General features: G+C 42.1%; 1 protein-coding gene across 7 annotated transcripts in view; it reads right to left on the reverse strand.

The window, feature by feature from the left end:
- Nucleotides 1–17951, reverse strand: part of GRK4 (G protein-coupled receptor kinase 4) — an 83400-nt gene that overhangs the window by 41659 nt on the left and 23790 nt on the right. For all 7 annotated transcript variants that reach the window (XM_059923704.1, XM_059923703.1, XM_059923702.1 and 4 more), the window contains exons 2-4: nt 11692–11787; nt 7220–7332; nt 4308–4385 (exon numbers count right to left, since the gene is read on the reverse strand). In XM_059923704.1, the coding sequence (XP_059779687.1) occupies nt 4308–4385; nt 7220–7332; nt 11692–11787 (287 nt within the window). The remainder of the gene's footprint in view (nt 1–4307; nt 4386–7219; nt 7333–11691; nt 11788–17951) is intronic.

Genomic DNA, 17951 nt, shown 5'->3' on the forward strand with positions numbered 1-17951 from the left:
CATTTAAACTGCCTAATACAAGTGAGGCATTATGTCACTTAGCCTCATAAGAACCCGACGGAAGAGGCTCCAGGAGCTACAGACATTCTTGTACAGCCACAGCGAACAGCGGGGGAGCCAAGCCTGAACCATCCTCCCCCCGAGACCAGTTCCTTCCTACGCGGCAAGGCCGCGATGAGGATAAGAGGGATCCATTCACTCCACCATTTCAGCAAAGAAGTCTGTTCACTCATTTACTCAACAAATACACATTGCTCCAGCCTAAGGACAAAACAGAAAACAAGACAAAATTTCCACAGGAGACAAAGCTATTAAATTCCCACGCTTGTCTCAAAAATACACGTTTTACAGAAGTAGCTCTCAGTATTCTCCATAGTATTACTGCCCCTCCAAAGGTCTCAATTTCCTGAAGCTAAATTAAATAGCAGGTTAGTTCCATTAAGACTATTTAATGATTTACTCCAAATAGTGATCCTTTTTCAATACCTTAGAAAACATTTATATTAATAGAAATGTATTTCCACAGAAAGGAAAAGCAATGCTTCTAGTCTCCCATGAGCGGGGAAGTAAGGTAAGCTAAAGTATAGCAAGCTAAGGAATTGCACCACTGGCCAGATGCTAAACGTAAGCAAAGTGGGACACAGACGTCTGCTGCGGCTTTAAATTAAGGAACAAGAATTATTTTTCAGAAAAGGTAGTCACCAGGGAAATTTTACCAAATGACTCGGTGCCTTGCTTTTTAAAGTTCTGGACACCGAGAAGTCTAATAGGAAAGTCCACTGATGGGGAAGAAGAGGTGGGTGGATTTTGCAGATATATGCTTATTTTTTCTCTGTTGAAAATATACATCTTTATTATTTTTTAAAAATTGGGTTGTCTTTTTATTGTTGAACTGTAAGAGCTCTTCATATATTTTGGATACCTGATCCTAACCAGATACTGGACTTGCAAATATTTTCTCCCATTCTATAGGCGGCCTTTTATTTTTCTTTATAGTGCTCTTTGAAGCACTATTTTGATGAAGTCCAATATATCTGTTTGTTTTCTTTTGTTGCTGTCCTTTTGATGTCCTATATGAGAAACCACTGTCTAAATCAAGGTGAAACGAAGATTTACACCTAAAAGATTTACAGCTAAGATTTACACCTTAGAGATTTCCTCTAAGAGTTGTACAGTGTTAGCTCTTATATTTAGGTATTTGATCCATTTGAAGTTAATTTTTGTATATGGTATTAGATAAGGGTCCAACCTCATTCCTTTGCATGTGGATATCCAGTTGTCCCAGCACCATTTATCGAGAAGACTATTCTTTCCCCCACTGAATTGTGCTGGCAGCTTTACTGTAAGTCAGTTGACTGTTTCTGGACCCTCGATTCTATTCCATTGATCTGTATGTCTGTCCTTATGCCAGTACCATACTGTCTTGATTACTGTAGCTTTGTAGTAAGTTTTGAAATTGAGAAGTGTAAGTTCTCCAACTTTGTTCTTCTTTTTTAAGATTGTTATAACTATTCTGGATCCTTTTAGTACGTGTATGAATTCTAAGATCAGCTTGTTAATTTCCACAAAAAAAAGGAAGTTAAGATTTTGATAGGGATTATATTGAATCTACAAATCAGTATTAAGTCTTCTAATCCATGAACATAGGATATCTTTCCATTTTATTATAGTCCTTCTTTACTTTCTTTCAACGGTGTTTTGAAGTTTTCAGTGTATAAGTGTTGCACTTCTTTTGTTATATTTACTCCTAACTATTCTATTCTTTTTTCTGTTATTGTAAATGGAATTGCTTTAATTTCATTTTTGGATTTTAATTGATAGTGTATAGAAACACAATAGAATTTTGTATAGTAATCCTGTACTCTGCAACCTTGCTGAACTCATTTATTAGCTTTAGCAGCTTTTTTTCTCCTAATGTGTGTGTAGATACTCAGGACTTTCTATATACAAGTGCTATGATCTGAAATGTGTGCCCCCCAAATTTTCATGTTGAATTCCTAACCCCAAAGTGATGATATTGGGAGGTAGGGCCTTTGGGAGATGCTTAGATCATGAGGATGGAGCTCCCATGAGTGGGACTGGTGCCCTTACAACAGAGGCTCCAGAGACACCCCACACCTCTTCCACCATGTGAGGACACAGCAAGAAGGTGCTGGCTATGAACCAGGAAGAGGGCCTTCACCAGAAGGTGACCATGTTGGCACCTTGATCTTGGACTTCCCAGCCTCCAGACCTGTGAGCAATAAATTTCTGTTGTTTATAAGCCACCCAGTCTGTGGCATTTTGCTATAGCATCCTGAATGGATTAAGACAACAAGATCATGTTATCTGCGAATAGATAGTCTTACTTCTTCTTTTTCAATCTGGATACCTTTTATTTATTTTTCTTGCCAACTGCCCTAGCTAGAACTTCCAGTACAATGCCAAGTAGAAGAGATGAGAGTAAACATCCTTATTTTGTTCCTGATCTTAGGGGGAAAGCATCCGACCTTTCACATTTAAGTATGACGTCAGCTGTGTTTTGTATATGTCCTTCACCAGGTTGAGGAAGTTCCATTCCACTCCTAATTTGTTGAGGGCTCTTATTATAAAGGAGTCTTTGGATTTTGTCAAATGCTTCTTCTGCCTTTACTGAGATAATCATGTGAGTTTTTTTGTACTTTATTAATATAATGTATTATATTAATTTGATTATCAGATATTGAACCAACTTTGCATTCCTGGGATAAATCACACTCGGTTTTGGTCATTTTTTTTTTTTTTTGGTAAATCAAATTTGGTTGAATTTTAATATTTGGGAATCTTGAAAAGAAAATTAAGAATGAATGAGTGAAAGGATAAAGAAATGTAAGACTGAACATATACAGTCTTGCCTTACTTTTAGGGGATTTAGGTATTTGGTGATGTTGAAATTTGAATAAAGGAGTTCCCTTTTTTATATGTAAAAGAAAGAGATTTTTGTTGTTTTTAAAGAAAGGACAACAAGAAGAAAAACTACAATGGTGATGTGACTCATTTTCATTTTTTTTTTAAGTAAAGCAGAAGGATAGCTTCCCCCAGTTGACAAGGAAAAACAAAAACACCACCATCATCTTCAGGCAGCCCAGAGACATCTCTCACTACTACTGAGCCACAGATGGATATCTGCTGCTCCCTCCTGCTTCTATACTTGCTATATCCATCAGAATAACTTTTCAAATTATGTCTTTCTCCTTGACAACCTCTCTTGCTATGTGAGTATTTCTTCAGGAAAGGTGAAGAAGGAAAGAGAAGTTAACAAAAAAGACTTTAAAAACTACATAAAGGAAACTTCTCTTCTATAGCTCCCAATTAGTGTCCCGGGGGTACCTACAAATATGTAGATGCTGTGAACACCTGTGTTTGAAAAGAAAGATCTATAGCCAAGGTATTGAGGCCGGAGGCTGGGGTAGACTCAAGCTTTGGAGTCAAAACCTATTTGGGTGTGAATCACATCTCTGCCAGCACTAGCTATGGGAACATCTTTGTGCCCGCTAGACAGTCCACTGGTCTTTCCCTCTGGCGTTCAATCTTTCTTATGAGTGAGCCCCACTCCTTGATGGCCCTACCACCTTCATTAGCTACACTCACAACCGGAATGTTCTGAACCCATTCTCAACACACTATTCTCCAACTATAGTCTCTCCACGTTTGATTCCTGGCTCAGGTACTTACTAGTTGTGTCATCTTCGGTAAGTCATTCACCCATTCTGATTTTCAGTCTTATCACGTGAAAACAGACATAATAATACACCTACCTCATAGGTTTGTTGTGAGCATTAAGTAATGTGTTACATGCACAAGGCTTAGAGCAATCCTCACTACATGTTAGCCATCACTCCTCCAACTCTGCAACAGAGTTACCTGCCCAGGGTTTAGGACTTCTAACGGCCTGCAAAAAGCAAGCCAGATGGAGGGAAGCAGGTTACAACTCTAATTTCAGGGACACACTAAACTGTAAGAACCAAGTGACTCAAAAAGTATAAAAATGAAGACCCATTAAAGCTTTTAAGAGAAAAATGTTATTTTCAGTTCAAGAGAGGAAAATAAAATTCTCTAAGCCTATATTCTGTTTGAGGACACATAGAAACTTTAAAATTCTTTAAATCAATTTCCCAAGAGATTTAATTATTAATTTCCTCAGTGAATCAAAAGAAAGTGCAGAAAAGGAACATTTATAAGAAATTAAAGATTTTAACACACTTATTCCAACTAAGTAAAGATGGCTATGCACACAGATTATTTAAGTAAGTTATTTACAAATCTTTACGCTACAGAAGAAAACACACCTCCTCAATGAAGAATGTGTCTAAGACCAGGAGCCCACAGTCTCTTCTGTCCTCATCAGCAGCTACTTCATATTCTGCCTGATTGCAGCGATGAGAGAAAAGAAAAATGTTAGTTAAGCTTCTTCACAGACTTCGTAATGTTTCAAAAATCCTCTGACTTGTGGAATTGACTTGGTGCCCTAAGAACCAGAGAGCAGCTCTATTGATCAAGTGTCTGCAGCTCTTCCTTGGAAAACTAATGGCCATGAGGGGAAAAAAACTTTTTTTTTTTTTAAGGGATTAATAATGTAGTAAAGCAATACATTCCACAATGCTCTCTACATCATACTGTATTTTCAGCCATTAAATGCGGCCAAATAAAATGGAATAAATTAAACAGCTTGGGCTATTCTAGGCAACGGCATTTTCGAGGGGTCCAAGAGGCACTTGGACACCTGAGTGCAGTGCTCCCAGGGAAGTCAGAGCTGGCAATACCTGAGCAGGAGTCATTCACACACAGGTGTCAGGAGGGAGACCGTAGGAGTGGATGACACCACGCAGGCCCAAAAGCAGCACCTGATCAATATCTAAACATCCATAAAGGACAAGCAAGGAACAAGAAACGGAAAAGAAAACAGAGGAGAGATCACGAAGGCCTAGGTAAGAGAATTTCAAGAAGTTGCTCAACAGCGTCAAGAGCCACGGAGCCTCAAGCATGAGGAGGCCTCAGTGAAGCCCCGATTTTGCAGGTTGGGGCCTTAGCAGAGCAGTGAAGGTAAAAGCCAGATGGAGCTGAAGGGAGAAGTGAGGAAAGGAAGACCCAAGGAAGCTGATCCACTGAACACAGGAAGGGGACTCCAAGACAAAGTGCCGTGGGTGGAGTGCACCCTCATCCCTCACTCCGTACCCTTCTCAGGGTACGTGGGGCCGTGACCACCAGGCTGACCACCCGGCCAGAGCCAGCTCCACGCTCTGTGCTCAGGGCATGGTCCTCACCAGCACACTGACTGGCACACTGTTCGGCTCAAGTTCCGGGAGTTCTGGACACTACACAGCACGCAGTTAATGGGAAAGAAAGCTGTGATTCTGTGATGGTCTTTGGACACATGCCAACTTGAAGGGCACCAATCTGCAGTTACTCAGACATTAACCTAGTGTTGCTGTGACGCTGGTATCTGCACAATAGATGCGATCAGAGTCTCTATCGGTTGGCTTTAACCCTACGTAACCTGCGTGGGCCTGATTCAATCAGTGGAAAGGCCTTACAAACAGAGCTGAGCCTTCCTAGAAGAAACTCTGCCTGAGGACAGCAGCTTCACCCCATTTCCGCAGAGCTCCATCCTGCCCTTCCTGATGGTCTGTCCTGCAGATCTCCAACTTCCCTAGCCAGAGCTCACAGTCATGTAAGCTAGTTCCTTGCAGTAAATTTCTCAATATGTATCTCTTACTGCCTTCATTTCTTTCATTGGCCCCTGACTGATACAGACACTATTAATTCATTCAACAAACACTAAGCAGGGAACAGGGCACACAACCATGTCAGGGGCCATGAGGGGGAAATGGATAAGATGCCCTCTCTCCGCTCAAGAAGTTCAAAGAACCTGCCATCACCCACTACAAGTAGAGTCGGAGCAGTGAGTGCTGCACAATGGCAGGGGCAGGCGTGATGTATTCACCCACACGGCTATCATCAAAAACCAAAACCTGCTGGCCCACTCAACGGGCCAAGCACCTAGTAACTAACAGGTATGACAATATCAGAAGAGTTGGCTGTGCACCTGAAACTAACACAACACTGTAAATCAACTACAGTCCAATATAAAATAAAAATTAAAAAAAAAAAATTTTGAACCTAAAAGAGAGTTTTAACAAGGCAGTTTAGCCATTTTAGAATAAAGAAGAATTGTAGGTCCCTAAATTCTTAAAATACAGCAGCTTGGCAACTGGAACCCACACATGAAGACATATCGACATTCTAGTCCCAAACTCAGTAGGCAGCCCTACTACCTCTGGGTCCACTTTGAAACAGGACTGCCCCCTTTCCCAGCCCTGCCTTATCCCATCAAGGTACCAGGAAGGAGAGGCCTGGGGAGCTCCACGGGGTAGGAAGCAAACAACAAAACCGGCAAGAGCTTCAAATGGTTTTCTGAAAAAATACATTACAAATATTTTTAAAAAGCTATGTCAGGGAAAAAAATGAGTAAAAACTCCAGGATATAGGATAGTACTCTGCATACAATAAGGAGTCAATACGTATTTGCTGATGTAACTAGGACAGGCTAAAGCAGAGAGAGGAAGTGTCACAATCTTGGTACAAATAACTAAAAGTAAGAGAGCTTTTCTATTAAATTCTACCAATCTTCTGTTAAGCTGCTTCTGAATTTCATAGTTTTGAAAGTTCTAGGCTTGCCAGTGGTATCTCTAAAGTTTCAGAAACACAAAATTTCTTTACCTAAAAGGAAATCACAGTAAATACCAAGCTGGATACACAGGAATGTGGGAAAACTTATAAATCATAGTCAGTTCCATTGGCTGTGACCATGCTTCTTGCACGAGCTTTCTTCCCTCCGCGTGCTTCTGGGTTAAAGGGTTTTAAGTACAGTGTTGCTAGGGGAAGGCAGGAAGGGGGCCTTTCAGGCAGCGGTACAAGCACACCGTCTTAATCAGCCCTTCAACCTTCTTACAAGTGAAAGCAGCATGTTTCAAAGTTATGTAGCAAATACCTTTGATTCTCCAATACTTGACATGCAATCTATATGAACTACCACTTTACCCACTTTACCCAAACCAAGATAACACGATACACCAAGACAACGAGTTTATCCACTCTCACCTCACTGCCAAGGTCTAATTAACTTAGAGAGCTCTCATCTTAGTCTTCAATTTTCAAAAGCACAAGATTGGGTGGTTCAACATGGAGATAAATTACTTACCACTGCATCCAGGAATTCAATGCACCTCTTTAGATCATGCTTTGTATTACAGAACTGCCTGAAGAGAAGTCTTCCAATTGGCTGCTTGTCACAAAGACTGCTATACTCCTTCTCTGGGTGAAGAGGGACAAGAAACAAACAAATGTAAGGTTTTCTGAACCTGATACGATAAAAGTAAAAAGCAGTAATCGCAGTATTATCTTTGAAACCAGTGTTTTGTTTACTAATTTACACTGGGTTATCATGAATATTTAAAATTGAAGTGCCAAAGGCAGCTGGAAGAAAAAGGGGGGAAAAGGGGGGGAGGAGTGGTATTCCCTGGGAAAATGAGGGGCAGGAAAGAGGGCTGGGTCTGCCCTTCCACTGCTCCATCCACTGTGTGTTTGGCACGAATTACATGCATGTGAAATACACCACAGGAATGTACTAAATTAGATTTTTTAAAACTCTTTTTCCTTTTGATACCTTTCTATTCTTTTACAAGTTACAAATGTTATATATGCTTAATGATTTTTTAACTGTTTTTTTTTTATCTCTTTGGTGGGATAATCTGTTGCATACCTTATTTTACCCCAAACACTGATACTGTTTTGAGATCAAGGCACTAATATTTGGTCAAAGTGTCACGAGGGATATAAAGCAAAATCTTATGTTCAAAATAGGTTCATTAAAACTTCAGCAAAGATGATACTTTCAGGGATCATTTGATTCACTTTGTCGTACGGCAGAAACTAACACAACATTGTAAAGCAATTATACTCCAATAAAGATGTTAAAAAAAAAAAAGAAAGAAAGAAACTTCAGCAAGAAAATCAGTTGCTGTTTTAGCAGTGCCTCTGAAGTAGAGCATAATTATGTCCAAGTACTCCTAAAGTAGCTCTAAAGCTGAAGAATTAAATGAAATTCATGAAAAGAAAGCAAGCCATAACAATATCCTCAACTAAAGGTTTATTAATGCCAAGTATATGTAGGAATTAAATCCTGTTTTGGGTCACTGGAGTTTGCACATGGAAAATACAGGCAAGGATATAAACACTTTGGTTGCCAATGCACAACTGCTTGATTCAACAAATATCAGCACCAGTTTTACAAAAATTCTACAACCCACTTTGTCCAATTTTGCTACCACATTTTACTTTAGGGATACTCACTAACTACGTTTAAGAAACAAAAGACACAAGGCAGTCCAAAAGTGATGTTTTTAACAAGTTGAGAGTTTTTAACTCTTTCCTCCCGAACTCAAAGGTTCAGAAATGTTCCTGGTTTCCACTGAGGTAGCACATGGAGCATAGGTCTGCCAACCTTCTTACCCAGCTTCCTACTGAAAGGAACAAGGACAAAGTCACAACAAAAAGAATGAAACGTGATCTGGAAAAAGAATACAGGGCACCCTCAAGAGTGAGAAATTTGAGGATCACCTGGAAGAAAGAAAGCCTATGGGGCTGGATTGTTAAAGGAACCACCAGCTGAAGCTGCAGAGATAAGCAGGTCCGCCCAGGTGTCTGGGTCCCAGCAGCCCCTCCCAGGCCTGGGCACAACTGCTGACCAAGGGGCTTCTTCAGGCTGAAGCCACTTGGCAGAAAGTTGGGACCCCAGGGGGGAGGCAGAGCACAGCTGAAGAACTACACACTGTGCTGGCAAAGTGGAGCCACGCTGTCTGTGGCCGCTGGAACGCAGGCCCTGTCTGGACGGCACCCCACTGACGCACCCACCTTCCAGAACACCATTCAAGAGAGGGGTACAACCACAGAGGAAGCCAGGCCGCCACCGCCCAAAGAAACACAGCCCTTAACATAAACCTGAATAAATAATCGCATGTCTCTAGAGACAGGGGAAAAGCAGCAGGTAAAAACTAAAACCAAAACCAACTAACCAAGTAAACAAACAAAAAAAGCCAGCAGAAAAACTGACCCAGGAGAAAAGATAATTCAGGCAACAGAAAACTTACCTTTTAAAACCCTAATTAGTATCCTCTAGACTAGAGACTGAAGGGACTGCTAGAACATAAAGCATGAAAGAAGCAGGCACAGAACAAGAGTGTGGGCTTAGAAATTAAATAAAAATATGATTAATGACAAAACCCTGTGGGATGGGCTGGATAGTACTTTGCATGTGCATAAAAGCATGGATGTTTACCTGGATAATAAGGAAATCTCCTAAAATGAATGGCAGGGACTTCCCTGGTGGCGCCATGGTTAAGAATCCGCTTGCCAACACAGGGGACACGGGTTCGAGCCCTGGTCCAGGAAGATCCCACATGCCGCAGAGCAGCTAAGCCCGTGCGCCACAACTACTGAGCCTGCGCTCTAGAGCCCGCAAGCCACAACTGCTGAGCCCACGTGCTGCAACTACCGAAGCCCGTGCACCTAGAGCCCATGCTCTGCAACAAGAGGAGCCACCGCAATGAGAAGTCCACGCACCGCAACGAAGAGTAGCCCCCGCTCGCCGCAACTAGAGAAAGCCCGCACACAGCAACGAAGACCCAATGCAGCCAAAAACAAATAAATTTTTTAAAATAAATAAATAAATAAAATAAAAATTTAAAAAGACTGATCAGATTTTCAAAAAGCCTTGGTGCCAGACTAAGGAGTTTCTCTCTCTCCTAGAAGGAACAGATAAAAATAATAACTACACGTAATATTTTTCACCTCTTACTGCGTGCCACTATGATTGTAAGTCCTTTCCGTGTATTATTTCATTTGAACTTCACAATAATACTTACAAGCTGGGCATTGTGAGGACAGCAGAGACCCTATGGGACCTGCTCACTTCTGAGGGCCGTCTGGATCCGGGGCCGTGGAGGAGAAGGGGGCAGCGGGGCTGGGACAGGGGGACGGGGCAGGGGACCAGCCAGCGGGCGAGCAGCTGCTGCCAGAGGGAGGTGGCAAGTGTCGGAAGGAGAGGCCAGCTTCCGGTGACAAGTGTATCTCAGAAGGCGACTCATTCCAATTCTGAGTCCCCTCGTGGTGAGGAAACAGCAGCAGGAAGGAGCCTACATTCTTAAAATGGTCATTTTGGTTATGTATATTTTACCACAATTTAAAAAACATTTGTACGTCAATCACTGTAGTCACTTTATTCATAACAGACAAAAAATGAAAACAACTCAATGTCCATGAAATGATGAATGGATAAATAAAGTGTGATATGTCTATACAATGGAATATTATTTGCCAACAAAAAGGAATTAAGTTCTGAATCATGCTACAGCAGGCATGAACTTTGAAAAGATTATGTTAAGTGAAAAGAAGCCAGTCACAAGAGATCACATAGTGTATGATTCCCATTTATATGAAATGTCCAGAATAGGCAAGTCCACAGAGACAGAAGTAAATTAGTGGTTGCCTGTAGCTAGAGGTGGGGAGGGAATGGGGAGTGGCTACCAATGGGTATGGGGTTTCTTTTGGGTGATGATAATGTTGTAAATTGAAAAATTGATTGTGATAATGGTCACACAACTCTGAGAATGTATTAAAAACCATTGAATTGTACACTTTAAATAGGTGAATTGTATGGCATGTTAATTATATCTCAATAAAACTGCTATTTTTAAAACATAATGAGGAAAAAAATGTAATGACATTAAAATGGCTGGATAGGTCTTTGGGGAAAAAATGCTCCCACTTTATACTATCTGAAATTAATTTTGATAGTTAAAATATTTAAACTTTCTTAAAAAGGAACTATAATAGTACTAAAGAAAAGATAGATTTTTTAAAAAATTATCTTAGGGAGTAAAGGTGTCCTCCCTAAGTACAACATAAAGCTCAGAGACTAAGAAGAAAAATATCGATATAGTTGCCTATATAAAAAAAATTAAAACTGCCATATTGAAAAATACAATTATGATTGCCCTTAGACATGACTCTACTCGTGACTTCTTGTGCTCATGTCAGGACCTGTAGCTAACTCTCATTCTTTACACTGCAGAGTATTCCATGACCCTGCCATACCTTATTTTTTATCTGACTATTCCTTTCCTGAAGTTCTCACCAGTAATTCCTGTCCATATGCATAGAGAACGTCTGGAAGGAGACTGAGAAATGGTTACCAGTGTTCACTTCTAGAGAGGATGACTGCTACATTTCTCTTCTGTTCTACCTAGAACAATGGGTATATATCACTTTTTTTTTTGGCCGTGCCCCACAGTATGTGGGATCTTAGTTCCCCGACCAGGAATCGAACCTGCAGCCCCTGCATTGAAGCGCAGAGTTTTAACCACTGGACCACTGGGGAAGTCCCACTTCTTAAAAAAGGTTTTTAATGAAAAAGTCAATAGCCATACTTTATAACTGCACATTAGAAAACCTACAGGGTTTTTTCCTGGGAAGAATCGTGACGATATATGGAGAATCTATTAAATAGCATTTGAAGCAAATAAGGGACTAAGGAAAGACCAACATCTAACAAACGAAACAGCACAACGCCAGCCATGACCTCCGGACTCGAGCAGGTGTGGCTTCCCTACTCACCAATCGAATGTCGAAGCTCGCTGCACTGGCCAACAGGGGGCAGCTTCAGCATCTCCCTCCATTTTTTACTACGACCGCTTTTTTTGCCATATCCTCCTAAATTTGAAAAAAACAAGGCATTTTTGTAACAATCAGAAACATCCATTTTTTAAAAAATTAATTTATTTATTCATTTTTGGCTGCCTTGGGTCTTCGTTGCTGCGTGCGGGCTTTCTCTAGCTGCTGAGAGCGGGGGCTACTCTTTGCTGTGGTGTGCAGGCTTCTTATTGCGGTGGCTTCTCTTGTTGCGGAGCACGGGCTCTAGGCGCGTGGGCTCAGCAGCTGTGGCTCACGGGCTCTAGAGCTCAGGCTCAATAGTTGTGGCGCATGGGCTCAGTTGCTCCGCGGCATGTGGGATCTTCTGGACCAGGACTCGAACCCATGTCCCCTGCATTGGCAGGCGGATTCGCAACCACTGCGCCACCAGGAAAGTCCCAGAAACATCCATTTCTGACAACTTCTTCCACTAATGTATTCTGTTTGAGTAGCTTGGGTACCTACGATGAGTGATCTGGAAGGCACCCTGATGAAGTGTGAGAACCCCACCGAGGCAATCAGTCACTGGCTCTGTCCTTTAGAAATCAGGTGACCTGGACCTTCGTAAGCAGCTCTGCTAAGCCTATATCCAAGTTTGTAAACCGGACCTAATATCACGTCATAAAGGGCTGCTTATAAATATTCGTTCAACAATTATTTATTAAGCACCCACTATACACCAACACCTTCAAAGTGCAGGAAATACAATGGTAAAAAAAGACCATTCTAGTGAGGGAGAGAGGTTAAAAATCACTTAGTGACAAGTGATAAGAAAAAAATTAGCCAATCACGTAGTGATAAACGGTGTGAAACAAAATCAAGCAAAGGCACAGGCGGAGGGTGTTGTTTGGGCTGAGGTAGGACCAGGAGAGACCCCTCTGGAGGGTCACACTTAGGCAGAGACCTGGGATGTGAGGATGTGAGCCTCGGGAAGGTCTGGGAGAAGACCGTCCCTAGCGAGGCAAGAATGGTGGGAAAAGCAATTAGATGATATTTTAGAAAGAGGTTTTTAAACAACTGACCTTTAAAAAAAGTTTAACTCCGAGAAATTAGAACCTTTGGTTTTAAGCATTCTGAGGAACTGAAGTTTTACTGAATTTTATCCAAGAGAAAACATACAGTTTATTTGTTTTGGTTTGGTTTGGTTTGGTCTGGTTTAGTTTTGTGATTATTTTTTTAATTTATTTTTATTGGAGTATAGTTGCTTTACAATGTTGTGTTAGTTTCTATTGTACAGAAAAGTGAATCAGCCATTTGTATACATGTATCCCCTCTTTTTTGGATTTCCTTCCTGAACTCTACTCAGAGCATTGAGTAGAGTTCCTTGTGCTGTACAGTAGGTTCTCATTAGTTATCTAAAAACATCACAGTTTTGGCTGGTGACTAAAGCCTCCAGGACGATTGGGAAGAACAGGGAAATCAGGAGGCAGGTCCTGTTTCTCGGGGAAGTGATGCGCTCCCAGTTTGGAGAGGAAGACACCAGAAGATGGGGGGCTGTTTTAGGCTCAGGAGGGAAGGCCTGGCTGCAGACAGAGGTTTGACAGTGGCTGCCCAGGGGGGGCAGGTGGGAGACACGGGGCCTTCCTCCTCAGCCTTCCTTTCTGCTCCACTACTCCCCCCATTTCAACTGAGATCCTGAGCCCTGGACCTGCACCCACTCTCCGGACGTCCCAGAGCACCTCAAGGTCAGCTTCAAATTAGACACATCACCCCCTGCAATCCAGTCCTCTTTCCACACTGAGAATCCTGCCAACAGCTACCGTCTACCAGGCGAAGGAAGCGGGAAACTGGGGCACCATCTAACTCTGTCTGCTAAGCACCGCAGTCAGTCACTCAGGAGGGGTGCACTGCTGCGGTCCCGCGCGCAGGGCCCTGTCGGGCACCAGGCACACCGTGCAGAATCACGGAGGCCAGTCCGGCCTTCCGAGGCGCTCCTGCCCGCCCTCTCTACTGTCCTTTCACGCCAGGGCCACCACTCTCCTCCACCTCCCTTCTAACTGGCCTTCCGACCTCTTCCTCCCTTCCAGACCCTCCCCACTGCCTCTCAGGGTCACCTTCCTAACATGCAAATACAAGCTCACTTCACCGCCTACAGACCTTGAAGGTGTTGCGGAGTCTGAGGATGAAGTGAGAACAGAGAGCAGCCCTGCCTGACACCATCCACAGGCACACCGTGCCCAAGCCACGCCACTTACATAATCTCCACTCGGCTCAAGCGGGACCCCCTCCAGGAAGCCCACCCTGATTGTCCGAGGGAGAGGCAAGCACTCCTTCCTTTTCCAGCCCTCTGCATCTTGAAAACATCTTCATTAAATCTCAGTGAGGGCAGGTTCTAGGTTCACGGTCTAATTCCCGGTGTAGCTCCAGCCTGCAAACAATTGAGGGGATGACTAAATGGACCTCCAGGTGCAGGGCACCAAGAGCAGCATACTGCACACAGCAGACTGAAAAAACTGGAGGCGCTGACTACAGGGAATGGGTCAGAGGTAGTGATGCCTCTCGAGGGCTGAAAGGAGGAGGAGAGTTAGGATTTTCACAGGTCCACAGTACCCTCACCTCTCTAGGACCTTCCCACCTATGGACTCGTTCAATCGCCCCCTCGGATGTAGGAACTGCTACTAGTTAGTCCCTTTTCTCACATAAGGGACCCAAGCTAAGAGTAAATAACTTGTCACTGTCACACAGAACCAAGACACACTCAGGCCTGCCTGACTCCAGGAATCCCGCTTAAACAGTACTGTCTATTAAGAAGCAATAAGCTGCAACCAAAGCGGTTTTGGTTTTGATTTTTTCTTTTAAAGTGCAAAAGCATCTAAACTAAAGATTTGTGTTCTAAACTAAACGAACACGTTTAGAAAGTAAGGTATGTTGGGACTTCCCTGGTGGTCCAGTGGTAAAGAATCTGCCTTCCAACGCAGGCGACGCGGGTTCGATCCCTGGTCAGGGAACTAAGATCCCACATGCAGCGGGGCAACTAAGCCCACGCGCCACAACTACTGAGCTCGCACGTGCCTCAACTAGAGAGAGAAAACCCACGCGCCACAACTAGAGAGAAGCCCATGCGCCGCAATGGAAGATCTCATGTGCCGCAACTAAGACCCAATGCAGCCAAATAAATAAATAAATATTTTTTTAAAAAAGAAATTAAGGTGTGTGTGAAATGAAAATAAGAGTAAACCAAAACTCCCAAGATGTCCGAAATGGTTATGGTGATGGCCATAATAATGAGTAGCCCTTATTAGCATTTACTAAAAGCCAGATACTTTTCTAGAAGTTTCACAAGTCTACTCTCACTGTATCTTCCCATCAGTGCTACAAGGCGAGTACTGTTGCTGAGCTCTTGTTATAATCCTCATTTTACAGGTGTGGAAACGAGGGCACAGATGTGTGGAATAATCTGCCCAAAGCTTTACAGCCAGTAAGCAGGGACACTGGGATTTGAACCCAACTAACAGCCCTGGACAAATGCGGACGCCACCTTTGTCACAGCGGCTGTTTTTCCATCAATAACCAGGACTGCCAAGATAAATGCACAATGTGAGGAAGAGCTCGCCCCAGTGGCTCCTGGATATTGAGGGGCTTGTGACATGGTTTTATACCTTGAATGCCATAATTATTTTTATAATATATTTTGTGACATTACACACCATCCAACTACAATCATGAATTTAGTGTGTATTATTCCAATCCATTTGTAAATATCTGCGTGTGTGTGTGTGTGTGTGTGTGTGTGTGTGTGTGTATAGCCATGAACAATATCGTATTGTTTTAAAACAAGATTCTTAACCTGGGATCCACAGCAGATATCAGGGTGTCCCTGAATTCAAACTGGAAAAAAAAAAATCATCTTTATTTTCACAAACTTCCAACCAAAATTCATCACTTCCTTCTGCTATAAATATAGGCAAAAGTACAATCGTATTAGCCGTGCCTGTGACTTCATCACCAGGAGAATTCAGATTTTCATGTCACATCATAGTTATCAGAGGTAACTCAAAATATCTTGTATCTCAAACGACTTTGAAATTACAGTATAGGTGCCAGGCCAGCAGCCAGACTGTCTACAAGCACTCATGTGACACAGTCAACCAACCCTTAGGCAGCTCTGTGCCTGGCAGTTAATCGTTCAGACTCCAAGTGGCCAGGGCCCAAGTTCTCACACGGGTGGTCTAGCTATCTACTTTACTCTCTGCAATTCCCTGCAACTGTATTGAGCAACACACGGAAGTAGGTAAGTCAAAGGCCATCCCTCAGTTTACAATCCCCATTTGAGCTGATCAACAAGAGCCCTCACACTGACAGATCTTCAAAAGATGACACCTTAACTTGCCTATGTTTTACATGTATTGCCTTGTCACTTAATGCTCTAATAACAAAGCACATATTGTAACACGAATCCATTAAAAATTTTATAATTATTTTAATATAATTGGCTTCCTTTACAACTGTAGGTAATTAATTTTATTTAGATTGGGAAGCCCTATTCTAGAGGTTGTTAAATTAACAGGAATGGTGTGTTACTGCATACATCACTCTACAATTTAATATTTTTTCAAGCAACTTGGTCCATTTTGACGCAACTTGCTTACTCCGTCCCAGTCTGTTCCTCCCCGACCCCCAGCCTCAGGACCTTTGCCCTCCTTGTCCCTTGGCCTGGAAAGCTCTTCCTCAGGCCTTTATTCCTGGTCATCCCACCTAAACTGTCATGCCCCACCTTATGTCCAACCCTTAGCATCTCCCTTCTCTGCTTCATTATTTCTTCTTAGCCCTTATCACTATCTACTACACAATCTATTTTACGTATCTTGTTGAGGACCTGTCTCCCCACTAGATTATAAACTCCTTGAAGAGAGGGGTTTTACCTGTGTTATTCATAACTGTACCCCCGATATCTAGATGAGTATCTGGCATAAAATAACCACTCAGTAAACATTTGTTGAATGAGTAAATGAATTTGTTTTAATTACTGTATAGCAATTTACTGTATGAACATCCACCCAATGTGAGAAAACAGTTACAAATCATGTATCTGGTAAGGGATTATTATCCAGAATATATAGAGAACTAAAGTTCTACAACAACAACAAAAGACAACCAATTCAAAAATGCGCAAAGGAGTTGAATAGACGTTTATTCAAAGAAGATATATAAATGGCCAGTAGGCACACGAGGAGATGCTTAACATCAATAATCATTACAGAAACGCATATCAAACTTTGTACCACCTCATACCCATAGAGAGGCTAAAATAAAAAAAAAAAGAAAATAGCAAGTGTTGATGAGGGTGTGGAGAAATTTGAACCCTTATGCACTGTTGGTGGGAATGTAAAATGGAAAGTGTTGGTGGGAGTGGAAAACAGTACGGAGGTTCCTCAAAAAAATTAAAAATAGAACTACCATAAGATCCAGCAATTTCACTTCTGGGTATATACCCAAAAGAACTGAAAGCAGGATCTCAAAGAGATATTTGTACACTCACGTCCATAGCCGTATATTCATAATAGCTAAGATGGGGAAGCAACCCAAATGTCCATCAGCAGACGAATGGATAAGCAAAAGGAGTATATACTTAGAATTATTCATCCTTAAAAAGGAAGGAAATTCTGACACATGCTACAATATGGATAAACCTTAAGGGCATTATGCTAAGTAAAATAAGCCAGTCAAAAAAAGACAAATATTGTACAATTCCACTCATATGAGGTATTTAGAATAGTCAGAATCATAAGAGATGGAAACCAGAATGGTGGCTTCCAGGGGCTGGAAGGAGGGGAGAATGGGGAGTTATTATTAATAATGGGGACAGAGTTTCAGTTTTATAAGATGAAAAGAGTTCTGTGGACAGATGGTGGTGATGGTTGCACAACAATGTGAATGCACTTAACACCACTGAACTGTACACTTAAAATGGTTAAGATGATAAATTTTGTGTGTACTTTACCACAACAAAAAATTTTTTGAAAAAAAAAAAAAGGAGAGATCTAGTCAAACAACATAAAGTCATTTGTGGTTTAAGTACTGAAAAGGCGTCACCCAGCTCTCCACTTTATACGCCACCAGAAGTGAAGATGACGTGCAGATGCAGCAGCCTTGGTGAGGGAGGCGTTGGCTGTGACGACTAACGCCGTAGAAAACTCTCCAAGCACAGGGCAGAACGTAACCAGAACGGCTGAAACGGCAGACCA

Source organism: Balaenoptera ricei, chromosome 5, assembly GCF_028023285.1.
Source record: "Balaenoptera ricei isolate mBalRic1 chromosome 5, mBalRic1.hap2, whole genome shotgun sequence".
In the NCBI taxonomy this organism is placed as follows: domain Eukaryota; kingdom Metazoa; phylum Chordata; class Mammalia; order Artiodactyla; family Balaenopteridae; genus Balaenoptera; species Balaenoptera ricei.